Source organism: Salvia miltiorrhiza, chromosome 2 (assembly GCF_028751815.1).
Source record: "Salvia miltiorrhiza cultivar Shanhuang (shh) chromosome 2, IMPLAD_Smil_shh, whole genome shotgun sequence".
NCBI lineage: Eukaryota > Viridiplantae > Streptophyta > Magnoliopsida > Lamiales > Lamiaceae > Salvia > Salvia miltiorrhiza.
The window spans coordinates 67,363,862-67,377,323 of NC_080388.1; the positions used below are offsets into that span (position 1 = coordinate 67,363,862).

Consider the following 13,462-nt stretch of genomic DNA (forward strand, 5'->3'; position numbering starts at 1 on the left):
ATCGTCGCCGGTGCCAAGTCAGCTTTCAGGTGACTTAAATGGTGCCAAGTCAGCAGTCAAATTGGGGATTTTCGAAAATCATGGAAAAATTGATCACGCCCTTAAGTTCAGGGAAAATTTGATAAAAATCAAAGTTCATGGTAAATTTGGAAATTGGGGTATAGTTCATGGTTTTTGGCGTAATTAACCCTTTTTTTTTTAATCTTTCTTAGACCGACGAGTAAGGAGAAAAAAATAGTAAAATAAAATGGGGCTAGAAAACAAAGTATGGGCCCAATTGACTCCGCATTGTCTTTGATTGTAAATTTATCATGAAAAAATGAAGGATAAATAAAATTTCATCATTTAAATTCTTCCTTTCTTTTTCCATATTTCCTACTTAACTCTTACTCATTCCTTATTTACAACAAAGGAGGAATAATATTATCTCTCCAAAAATGGTGTGATAATATTATCCCTCCTTTTGTAGTGTAAATGAGGAATGACTAAAGGTCATGTTGAAAAAAAAAAGAATAATTTAAAGGGTGAAATTTTATTTCTCCTTCTTTTTTTCATGATAAATTTACAACCAAAGAGAACACACCTGATAACACAAGTGATGAATACGTCAAATTACGTCTAGGATTGAATGTTCTTAGTTGATGAAGCCAATATAATTACAAAAAAGAGGGTCAGAACAGAGATAGTTATAAGATAAGCACGCCCATTTCAGTAGTTGGATGCACGAAAAACAAAAAGCATGCATTATTTTTTGGGGTTTTTGCAAATAAAATCACGAACAATTTTAAATTTGCAGTTTTAACATGACTTTTGAAGTGTGGCGAATTAAATCATAACCTTTTCAATTTTTGCAATTTCGTCCCCTCAATTTTTTCCAGCCACCGGAGTGATGAGTTGGAGCTTATGTGGATTATTTTTTTCCACGTAATTAATTTCTAACTAAGATTAAATTGCTGACTAAGATTAAAACAAAATCAAAACCTAATTCTTTTATTTTACTTCTTTTTCATCTTTTATAAAAATATATTTGATGTGTATCTTAAGTTAAAGATCATGACAAGATCTTCAATTTGATTTAAAATTCATTAAATATGAATTTGAAATAAATAATTTATTATAATTTAAAATTTTAATTAAATTGATTGTTTTTCTCTCTCCTATCTCTTTTACAATATTCTTTATTTTTTTCTCTTTCTCCTTATTTTGTTATTATATTATTTCTATTTGTATATCTTTCTCCTACAAAATTTATATATCTTCTCTTCTCTTTTGATTAAAAAAACATAATATTTATTTGTTGAATTATTTTATCAAAGCATACATAAAAATATTTAAATTAAAAAATATTAATTAAAAAATATAATGCACAATTATCAACAAATATCGAGACAATATTATAAAAGTATTTATTAATTTTAAATTTAATAGAAAATAATAATCAATAACAAAAAACTTTCGGTAAATTTAATTATTATTATACAATACTCATTGAACTTAATATTATACTCCTACTTATTGAATTTTCGATGAAAAAGAAGAAAAATAAAAGAATTAGGTTTTGATTTTATTTTAATCTTAGTCAGAAATTAATTACGTGGAAAAAAAATCACATAAGCTCCAACTCATCACTCTGGTGGCCGGAAAAAAATGAGGGGATGAAATTGCAAAAATTGAAAAGATTATGATTTAATTCGCCATACTTCAAAAGTGGCGTTAAAATTGCAAATTCAAAATTGTTCGTGATTTTATTTGCAAAAACCCCTTATTTTTTTAAGTATTTTTTGGCAAAATATTTATTTTGGGTCCTGAACTTTTTAGAGTAGATAATTGTTATGTTTTGATTAATTTAATAAATAGTAGTATGAGAATACTAAAAAAAAAAAAAATAGTATGAGAAAATTCGTTATTTGACTTTAACTCCATCCAAGCTTGCTTATTTCAGTCTACTGGATAGGATTATAGGGGTACCTACTCCAGCCGTTGACAAATCAACCAAATGATACTATCCAAATTATGCAACTTGATGTTCTTAATTAGCATATATAGTAGAGTGAAACAAAACTTAATTTCCTAATTGAGCAATTTGACTAAATAATTTGAAATTTACATTAGTAAATCCATAGAAGCTAGTTTCGAGCTCGTCTGTCGTTAATTCACACATTGATATACTTTTTCTTAGTGATTTTAGTAAATTTACAAGACACCTTTATATATGCTGATAGATTTAGAGTGTGTTTGATTAAATTTATAAAATTCTTAAGACAGCTTATAAGCATTTGATAAAATAAGTTCCTTAAACTTCTAATAAGCTGTAAAAATAGTTATAAGATAAAATATTGAATAAAACTACATTATTAATTTAATAAAATCCCATAACGATAGGATAAATCTGTAACAGAAAATTAAATTTATAGTATTAGCCTTATTTTAACTGCTGCAAATCTGAAGTCATAAAAATTAATGTATTAATCCCATCCATTAATCTACAAATATAAATGACTAAAATTAATTTTAAAAATTTCACAATAAATTAAAAGTAGTTTTATTTGAACCCTTCAGTTATACTACTACTCTACGCAATGAAGATGCGTTTTCTTCTGTTTTGGTTTGGTTAATAGCATTAAAATAAGTAGCATTATCAAAATATAAAACAAAATAATCTAGCATTTTCTTTTAGAATTAATAAACAATTCGCACGCAGGCAAGACCTCTACACCACACAAATATGAAAAAAATAACTGCGCACAGGCGAGACCACTACTCACACATAAGTGAGAAAACTAATAAACTAAAAACTATCCGCATGCAAGCGGAATTAAATCCAAGACCTCTCACAAATCACAAATGAGAGTCTTTGAGTGTCAACTTTGCCACTTAAGCTAGATTTAATAGGCATAACCTAGCAAATTCATTGATTGTCATTATGGATCACACCATTCTAACACACTTTCAATTATTCCTTTTAGCAACACTATTTGATAATTAATAAGTGTATTTTTTATTTTTTTATTCTTCTAAAAATAATTAATAATAATTCCCGTTTTCTATGTTGTAACTCAAATCGTTGACCAAATAATTGGACCGTTGAAGGGGGAGCGTCTTAACAACTGAACTAATAATTCTCCATTTTCACCGTAATAATTCGAACTTTTAATCTACTAATCGAAAAGAAACGTCTTATTAATTGAGCTGCAATTAATTTAAATTACACGGAACCTCTAAAACGTCATTAAGAAATAGTGATACTTGCTTTTTCGATAGGTCATATTAATAATATAACCCATATTTTCATTTAATATCCGCTATAAGCCTATAACTATACAGTAAATTGCAAATTCAGCTGTTAAGTGGTTATCTGTTTCCGTTATTCTTATCCAAACATACGTTGCAGATATAGTCTAAGTAAAGTACCCAAGTAATGTTGAAAAGAAAAAAGATGAAGATAATAGCTAATCTAAGATTGTACAGTTGTACTATAGTTGATAGAGAATTAAGATATTCACATTTGTAGGATGGTCTTAATTAGTGACATGGTGAAGGATTAATCAGGAGTATTATTTATCAATATAGAAGTGCTCATTTTAATATAAAAATAATAATTCTACAAAAGTAATACTTTTAAATGAGTAAGTAATGTACGTTCACCAATATGATATTAATTTGTTTTGAAAAGTAGCATATGATCATTTTAATTTTGATTTAGATGTTGGCGATACTTTCTTTCAACAGAGCTACTCAAAAATATTCATTTACATTTTTACATAAAATTTTCTTTAGGGGCATTAAAGCGTTAATTTTCTTGGAAGGGAGTAAATCTTCTCTTTCAATTTAGAAATACCAAACTGGAGATGATACCCTTCAAATGGAGAAAAAAAACAATAATTCCCACTGAGAATTCATACTTAATCTGATGAAGCAGAGGTCAGAAATTCAAATTATCCAAAAAAAAAGGGGGCCAAAAAACAATATACATTAAAAAAATTTACTGTAAATCTGGTATCTACACAAGTGAAGCTGGAGATGCAAATCGTGAGCATCTCATGGGTCTTTGGCTTCATATGAGGCTTGAGCTGATGCAGCAGCATCTTCGAGCTTCGTATACTTGCGGTGTCGCCTCTCTCGTGCATAGACCATCCAAAATATGAGAGAGAGCATGACTGCAGCAGAGACCATGACCAAGCCAATATACACCCACTTGCTGTAAAGTCTGAGGTCCGGGCAGTGATCCTTGTGTATTGTGGTGAAGGTGTCTCGTACAAACGTGCAGTCGACTAGGTCCGTCAGGAATGGACCGTAATGATACAGCCCATAGCTCACATTCACAGCTCCACTCATTTGATCATACATACTGGGCGTTAGGCGCCCCACTGTCGTGCATTTGTTGTTTGAAACTTGGCATTCGTAATTCTTCCAAACCTGCATCACATAACCATACATCTCAAGGACTAGTAACTCCATGAATAATTCTTCACATATTCGACGTTCCACAAGCCTATGTGATCAACATTAGGATAAGATGAGCTGTTTACCTGTGTTGCATTTGTGAAATCAACTTCACCAGTGATGCATGTTTTCCGGTCGGTCTTGTCAGGATTATATGGATTGCAGAGAAGAGGCACCAACGGACCAGATTGGTTGTACGACAAAGGTCCAGCAATAGGAGGTAGGTTGCGATTGGATACATTTGCGATGATCCCATTCACAAGCTGAACCATTTGGAAGGTAACTTCTTTGCTTTGGGAGCGTGCTTCTTGAGCGGTAGCTGTGTCCACACATGGGATAATTTTGTCTAACGCGGTGTGAGCTGTCGGGTTAGCAACCCAGTCGTTCATGGCCACACATGTATCCCCCATCACACTAAAAGATAGCGAATATGCCTAGTTAGCATTTCAACAGGAACCAAGGAAAGATTCTTTGTGTGGAAGATGGAAAAGATGAGGGCAGAGTAGATGACACTTACTTGTGGAGAACGAGGAATACACCACACAAGATGAAAGTGAGCGCAACGAGAATCCAACCAACGACCACCAATCTACAACAAATAGTATATACAACTTTACAACTGTACAAGTGCATGCAAAAAAGGCTAAGGTATGTATATATCCTTTCGAGTTAGGATTTACTCACATGTAGACGAGACACTGCAGGCCTGAAATGGATAACACTGCACCAAATCACACAAATCAACTAATCCTTATTTGGGGAATCACCATTTCAACAAAAACAAATTGAAGAAATCAGTAACTTACAGAAACCGACAAAAGCGAGGGCAAGCATTACAGCAGCAACTATAATTAGAATTAACCCCCTGCAAGTCATAAAACAGAACCAGAGTTAGCCATACAACGATGAGGAAAATATGAACAAAAAAGAAGTTAGGTTATAAACACTCACACAGTATCCAAATAGTTGAATATGTCATCCTTATTATTCTTTGTTGCACTTTCAAGAGTGTCGGCAGCAGAGGTAACCAAGGTGTTCACCTTGTCAATGTTGTTCTGCACATCTTTAGGAAGAAAAACTTGATCTACTCCAACCGTCTTAGCAGTAGAAAGATAATTCGAAAAACTCTTCAGATTGCCGACAGTGGAATCTGCTTCGCCCAGCACATATTCTAATGTATCTTTTGTAGTGTCGTGAAACTTTCCTTGGCCAGTGTATAGAACAATAGAACCAATTCTGATGCATGAAAAAGCAATACGAATGTGAATAAATGTGAAGTCTCCGAGCATAAAATGACATTAAGTTCCAAAAGGAGCAGGCTTACACTGCAGCAATTGTGAACAATGTCAAAAGAATGAGTGAGAGAGCATAGGCAACACGTGAATAGCCGTAACGCCTGCGTCTGCAGCAGCAGACGTACATACAAGCCAGCAACATGAAAATCCCGAATAGCGCAAACCAGAATGCAGCAACAAGGAAAAGAGAAGAGCCAGTATAAAGCACAGACTGCATCAAAAGAAAGAAAAATCAAATATTTCGAATCATACAACAATGGGAAAAGGATAAAAGGATCCGGGTCCATTTGAAAATGATTTTATTCATTTTAACATTTACAGAGATACAAACTAACAACATTTAGACCTTGCAGAAGCTAGTTAGATACTAGGGCAACAAAATGTTCACTAAGTTCAAGTTAAAGGTAACTAAAGAATCACAAGACAGACACTAATTTACTTCAATAATTCTATAATAAATCAATTTTTTAATCACCTAAGCATTTTCTTCACAACTCGGACTCATGTCAAAGACAGAGAAAGGATCTCTCTGAACGATTTTTTATCCATTACAAACTTAATGAATCTCCCACGAAGCAGCAATAAACATCTAAACCCCCAATTCATACCAAGAGAAAATAGACGGACCACAATCTCCAGTCCCAAATATTCACAAAATTAAGTTAAGCTATCAGAATCCATGGTAGATGGTCAACCCTACTCTAGTAATCCTATGTATGAATAACATATGATGCTGGTCTGCAAGGGCCACTCTTCTATCATTTGACATAAATTTATTTCAAACAACAAATCATATGCAGTCATATACAAAAAACAATAATTTTAAATACAGAGCTCTGCACAAATATAAAAAATAGAATAGGAAAAAAAGAGAGAGAGAGAGAGAGAAACATAAAACATAAACAAAAGTAATTACGTTTCGGAACAAAACCTCTGCACATCTACCAATCGCGGAACGAAAATTCCACTAAGATGAAACGCATGCTGGTAATTGACCAACTCAAAATTCGAAAAACAAAATGAGACCACAATAAATTTCAGCAACATAAAACACCTGGATACACACACACACACACACAAGAAAAATCTTACAGCAAAGTAATGTTCATTGCTGATATTCCAGCCTCCCGTATAGTAATTGAGGTCATCAAGCGGATCTTTTCTACGCGTTCTCTCCTCAGCCAGCACTAAAACCGTTTCATTTTCCAAAACAGACCGCCGAACGACGCCGTCGCCGGCTGATTCTGCCGCAGCTCCTGCAAGGCATATAAAAAGGGTTGTCAGAAAAAAAGCTCGCTTTCAGACAAGAATGCGAATTTGGACGAAATCCCAGCAGATAAAACGACGAATACGCACCAGGGGATGAAAGGAATGTGAAGAGGAGCAGAATCAACGACGTTAGAGCGAGAAAAGAAGAGGTTTTGGTGTTGAAAGTGGACATCTTGGTGTTGGGGCGAAATGTGGGTTTCAGAATTGCGCGTGTGGAGACAAATATAAATGGATAAGTGTGTATATTCTGAGTGTTGGAAGCTCTCTCGCTCTGGTTGGTGGAAAGGGGAAGGAGACGGGGAAGAGGCCTTTGGACTGCTGTGCTTTATTTTTTGAGAATCTTTTAATTATCTTAACGTATGTTTTAAGAGAGAGAGAGAGAGAGACTAATAATATCTTTGTAGGTGGAATGTAGTGTACCGAGTGGCCAAAACGTGGAGATTAGTAAGAAACTTCTCTATATAAATTAATATCAAAAGTTAGGCTAAGAATTTTTTTAATCATTTTTATGATAGATTTCAATTATTCATAATAATAGTATTAGTTAACGCAAGTACATACGAAACAAACGTCAATCTGTGTCCGTGGAAGTAAAACAAATTGAAAAAATATGTTCGTATATTGATTTAACGGGATTAATGTTCAAAACTTAAAGTATTGGATTCACGGTCAATATCAATATATTTTTTTTAAGCAAAAAAAAATATAATTTTATTCATAAATTATCATCTTTTACAATATCGCTAAGCTACAAAGAGAAATCCTTAGTCTAAACCATCGATTGCCTAAGGTTTTTAGCAAACTGAGCAAGAAACGATATTGATATTTATATCCTAGTCGACCAATGTCAATACATCTTATTCTAAGAAACGATATTGAAATGTCAGTAAGTATTAATATTTTTTATTTAAAAAATGAAACCAAAACCTAACCAGGATAGTCGAAACTTGAAGCCAGCCAAGTGGCGGATCCAGAATTTTAAATTTAGGGGTGCGGTAAATGAGCTTATAATAATAAAGAGGTGAGATCCAGGTAACGAACATTGTCTTTTTCATTGATAATGTGTTCTCTGCCCGTGTTTGTAATGAGAAAAAATAAAAAGGAACATACAATTGAAGAAAAATTTTAAATTTTTAAGGATACAAAATATCAAGAATATTACTATTAATCATAAAATATGACTATATAATATTAGTACTATTTTTTTAGGGGGCATAGCTGTACCCCCAATGCCCTTATACTGGATTTGAATGGGTTTCGTTCATTAAAACTGACTTGATTTCAATTGTATTTTCTTCAAAATTTACATTTGTAATAAAACCAGATTATTGTTTGTACAAGAAAAATGTGTCAAAATATATATTCAAAACAACTATAATAAATAGAAATATAATAATGGCCAAAACGTTTCTCCACAAATGTATCAGGTAGTATTAATTACACCACAAACAAATCAAGATTTCAATCTATTACTTACTACTATTTATTATTAAAAAAAATTAAAAGCGACCTCCACATTCAGACAATAAATTTCGATTTAAACTGGATTAGCTTGATTTTTATTTGGATATTTTTCTGTATATTTTTTCCACCGCTACTGTCGCCTGTCGGTAGGCTACCGCATTTTGTACTCGGAGTTGCAGCAAATTTGTTTAATGTTTCACTTTATGCCAAAAAAAGTTGCCCTGCTATAATTTACTTTAATACTTGGAAACTGCATTAACTTGTGATTTGTGGTGTTATAGTTGCTCCCTCGTTTGTTAACAGGAGTTGCTAATCTATTCTATTGTTACTAAAAAATAAGTTCGAAAAGTACTACTGTTTTATAATTACACATAAAAGATCTCAAATAGTGATTGTGAGTCTGTGACTTCTGAGCTTCCATCTTCACTAATATACATATAAACGATGGATGCTAGAAATCCATGCTCAACACTTTGATAAACATCTAATCTAATCTAATACATATAAATAATGGATGCTTGACACCATGGTCAACGTTTGTTTGCTATTAATGTATGGTAACCGTAGCGCTATCAATAAAAGACATAAACTGGCATGTGTATGTGTTATGTCTCCGCCAAAACAGATTAAACTACACTATCCGTTGGCCGACAGCATTTCTGTTTTCTGTTATGTTTTGGAACATTATAAAAAAATGTAAGGGTAGGGTTAATATATAAACCCCTCTTAAGATGAAAATTAGGAACCAATTTAAAGTCATTGATTTAAATAAAATAGAGGGCTAAGATTAAACTACAGATGCACAATTTCAATTGCATAGATGCACAGTTTCAATTGCATAGATGCACAATTTCGATTTGCTTGAGTATTTTGCATTGTTGGTTTCAATTGCATAAATTGCATATTTTTTAATTGCACAGTAAAATATGATAGATGCACAGTTTCTTTTGTTGACTAAATCCTAACCATTAGATCTAATATTTAAAAGGTTAAGATTAGGTTCCTAGTTCTCATTTTAACAGAGGTTTTTATTAGAACCTCTTCCTATATATATATATATATATATATATATATATAAGGTTGGGATCTATGAAGAAGTAACTATATTTCATTCTGAATAAGTCAATAAATTTACCGAATAAATCACGCGATCGCATGAATAGTTATTTTACTGAATAAACACGTACATTTTTCGTTCATGAGCTCGCGTGATTTATTCAGTAAATGTATTGAGTTATTCAGCCTTCGTTGTTTCCTTCTACATTTAGCATTCTTCAATATCAATTTCATATTGAAAATTACACTACAAAAAAATATTGTATCCTTAGATGAGAGAGCTTCAACATGTATGGAGTCAATTCGAGCATGCTCCAAAGCTATTTCAATAGCAATAATAGCCGCAAAAAAATATGCTTCAAAAACAAAAACCAGTGCTAAAGCACGATGAAGCAACCAAGATTAAAACCCCTACAATTGCGAAAAACACCAATATCAAGCCATAAAAAACCTTAAAGAAAATACAAAATAAAATTCACTTAATAACTTCAAATTTTATTTGATGAATTCATTTTAAAATTTTCAATGGATATCTAGGATATTTTGTGTGTGGATAAATTAATCTTATTTAAAAAATACTTTAAACAATATATAGTTTCCACTGACAAATTCAAAATGACGCGAAATTGATCGGCCTGTTCATACTTCATATGCATGTATCTTTCTAATTTAATCTTTTCACACATTCTTTTATTTGATAGTACTAAATTTCCAGCTGTTTCTAATTCAATTGCTAACATGTTGTTACTTAATAACCATTGAAATCAATTACTCCACCTGTTCAGCATGTGTAGGCTTTCTATTTAAATGTTACAAACATTTAAATATGTAGTCATGCCATTCAATTTTTAGTAATATTTCTTCTGTTCATTTACTATTTTGTCCGTATTAATGAAAATGAGCATTTTTATGCATCAACACTTGATAAAACATAAATTAAATATTTTGAAAGATAAGATGGTCAAACAAGTTAAAAGAATCAAAATTAATCAATCCTGTAAAGTTAATGATAGTTTAACTTGATTTTTTTTTTCTTTTATCTATCCATCGCTAATCGCTATGAACGCATTTTCTTTAAGCTAATACTCAAAAGTACGAGCATATATAAACTATTATCTTCTTCTTCTTCTTTTTGTGTCTCTACATCGCAACGCACGTACGTTATAGTTGATTCATGCGACGTTAGGAAAATTAACATAAACTGCGAATTAATTCTTCGACAAGAAATCGTTGAAAAAGAAAACAAGAAAACATTCAACAAGTAAAATTAAAAGAAGTGATTTCCCCAAAAAAAACAAGGAAAAAAAGAAGAAGAAAGATAAGTGATTTGCTGTTGCAGGTAACGAGTAGATGTCACTACTCTAAACAAATTGAAACAACTCTTTTTTTCTTTTTTTTTTATAAATTACAAGAGACATCTAATATATAAACAAATAACTCGAACACTACTCACACAAAGGCGGGAACACTACCCATACAAAAATGAAAAAATTATCCGCATCGGGATTGAACCCAAAACCTCTCACAAATAAGAGTCTTTGGGTGCCTCAACTTTGCCACTTGAGCTAGGCTGGTGTAATTACTAATGACAAATGGAGCCTTTTAATATATGTTTATTTATTTCTCCCCGGCCGTTTTTCGTTTATAATATTCATGGTATTATTAAGCATAAATTAGAAAGTACCCCATTAATTAATTATAAATTATCCTTTTAACTAGCTTTATTATTCGTGTGATGCACGAAAAATATTTTATATTTTTAAAATTCGTTCTTGGCTGGACATGAATAATGACGATGATGTTGCATTCAGTTCTCAAATCTTTATGTATTTTGGAAAAATAGAGAAGATAAGAGAACTATCGTAATGAAGAAGAAGAAGAAGCAGCCTAGCTTTGGAGGAGAAAATTTGTGAAGAAGAAGAAGAACAGCGCAAGAGTTTAACTTAAATTAGGGATATAATTTTGGGATTGGAAATAATTGTTGGATTTAATTAAAGTTGGGCTTAGAATTAATTGTTGTATTCTCGACTTGTAATCTAACGAATTGAGTTATTAATTAATATTTTTTTTTGAACAAGAATTGAGTTATTAAATTAAGACAACGTTTTTTCTTGAGACTTCATGGGTTGAAATTTAAATAAAAACATACTTACATGTTTTGGTAATTAGTTGATACTAGGAAAATGAACATACCCGAATGCTTTTCACTTAAATACATATTTTCATTGCATACACGACTTACATTTATTTAGAAACCATAAACTTATGCACCATCATACATTAACATTAATAGTGATATAGGTGACATAAGAGCACATACATAACAACATAAACTTCACTGATAATTCATTTTTACTTTTCTGCCTTGCCTCCGACCGCATTATCAGTGTATGCTGAATTATTGGGTCTCGGCTCAAAGTCTTTAGCATAAGATTCCTTGTTCTTGGAACTAACATCATCAATGTATGCTGAAACATTGGGTCTTGGCTCAAAATCTTTCACATTGTCTTTAGTTTGAGATTTTTCATCCTTAGCATTGACATCATCTGTATATGCTGAGACATTAGGTCTCGGCTCAAAGTCATTCACATGAGGTTTTTGTTCTTTAGGCTTGACATTGTTGACATAAGATGTAGCACTAGGCCTAGGTTCAAAATCTCTCACAAAAAATTTCTCATTTACAGGTTTGAGGTTCTCAACATAAGATGTAGCACTATGCCTAGGTTCAAACTCTCTCACAAAAGATTTCTCATTTTCAGGTTTGAGGTTCTCAACATAAGATGTAGCGCTAGGCCTAGGCTCAAAATCTCTCACAAAAGATTTCTCATCTTTAGGGGTGAGGTTACCGACATAAGATGTAGCGCTAGGCCTTGGCTCAAAATCTCTCACAAAAGATTTCTCATCTTCAGGGTTGTGGTTTCCAACATAAGATGTAGCGCTAGGCCTAGGCTCAAAATCTCTCACAAAAGATTTCTCATCTTCAGGGTTGAGGTTTCCAACATAAGATGTAGCGCTAGGCCTAGGCTCAAAATCTCTCACAAAAGATTTCTCGTCTTGAGGCTTGAGGTTTCCAACATAAGATGTAGCGCTAGGTCTGGGCTCAAAATCTCTCACAAAAGATTTATCATCTTCAGGCTTGAGGTTTTGAACATAAGATGTAGTGCTAGGCCTTGGCTCAAAATCTCTCACAAAAGATTTTTCTAGTTTTGGCTTAAGATTAGCAACATAGGCTGTAGCGCTTGGTCTCGGATCAAAGTTTCTCACAAAACCTATATCATGATTGACATCAGTATGAGCCATGGTGCTAGCCCTTTGCTTTGCAAAAGATTCCTCGTATTTAGGTTTGACATCGAAGATTGATGACTTACCCAAAGTATGACACCCATTTTCTTCCATTCTCTCATCCTTCACAACACCTTGCCAATATTCCCCTCCATCTTTTCTTGCATTGATACCGCAAGCTATCTGCATTTCTCAGAAAAGCCCTAGTTAGAAATGAGCCGAGAGTTGAACTTGAAACAATTAATGTTGTGTAAGACATCAGTAAAAAGAATAGCTCATATAAGTTCATACGTATATGTGATAAATTTAGGACACAGAGGAATGTGCATATATACCAGTGCAAGAAAGAGGATGTTAGCTATGATGCATCTCATTGCTATAATTTGAATCTGAATCTGAATCTGAATCTCCCTTGGTTAGTTGAGAATAGAGAAAACATGTTTGCTATTTATAGAGAAAATAAGACAACGCAATTATTAGACATATATTAAAAATTTGTGAGATGAGTAGTCAATAATTGTATACGATGAAGTTTGAGAGAGATAGAATCATAGGTAGATTCAGCGTATCTAAATATATAATGGAACAAAGATTTTATATGTGGATGTCTTCCGCATGAAAGGCAACACGCATGTATATATTCATGCATTTAT

At 32.5% G+C, this 13,462-nt stretch overlaps 2 protein-coding genes across 3 annotated transcripts; both read right to left on the minus strand.

Moving 5' to 3' along the window:
• Positions 1-3,863: 3,863 nt before the first annotated feature.
• LOC131007766 (uncharacterized) lies at positions 3,864-7,438 on the minus strand. The gene is made up of 9 exons (XM_057934686.1): positions 7,095-7,438; positions 6,831-6,994; positions 5,768-5,949; positions 5,395-5,679; positions 5,250-5,308; positions 5,128-5,164; positions 4,961-5,032; positions 4,530-4,857; positions 3,864-4,416 (listed from the first exon to the last, which is right to left on the minus strand). The coding sequence occupies exons 1-9, from the start codon at positions 7,177-7,179 to the stop codon at positions 4,039-4,041; spliced, it is 1,590 nt and encodes a 529-aa protein (XP_057790669.1). The 5' UTR covers positions 7,180-7,438; the 3' UTR covers positions 3,864-4,038.
• A 4,279-nt stretch (positions 7,439-11,717) lies between these two features.
• Positions 11,718-13,239, minus strand: LOC131012440 (uncharacterized). Of its 2 annotated transcripts, XM_057940396.1 has the most exons (3): positions 13,145-13,239; positions 12,896-12,992; positions 11,718-12,796 (listed from the first exon to the last, which is right to left on the minus strand). In XM_057940396.1, the coding sequence occupies exons 1-3, from the start codon at positions 13,181-13,183 to the stop codon at positions 11,880-11,882; spliced, it is 1,053 nt and encodes a 350-aa protein (XP_057796379.1). In that variant the 5' UTR covers positions 13,184-13,239; the 3' UTR covers positions 11,718-11,879. The 2 variants fall into 2 exon arrangements, with proteins under 2 accessions (XP_057796379.1, XP_057796378.1); XM_057940395.1 differs by having other exon boundaries at positions 11,718-12,992.
• Between the last annotated feature and the right edge of the window lie 223 nt (positions 13,240-13,462).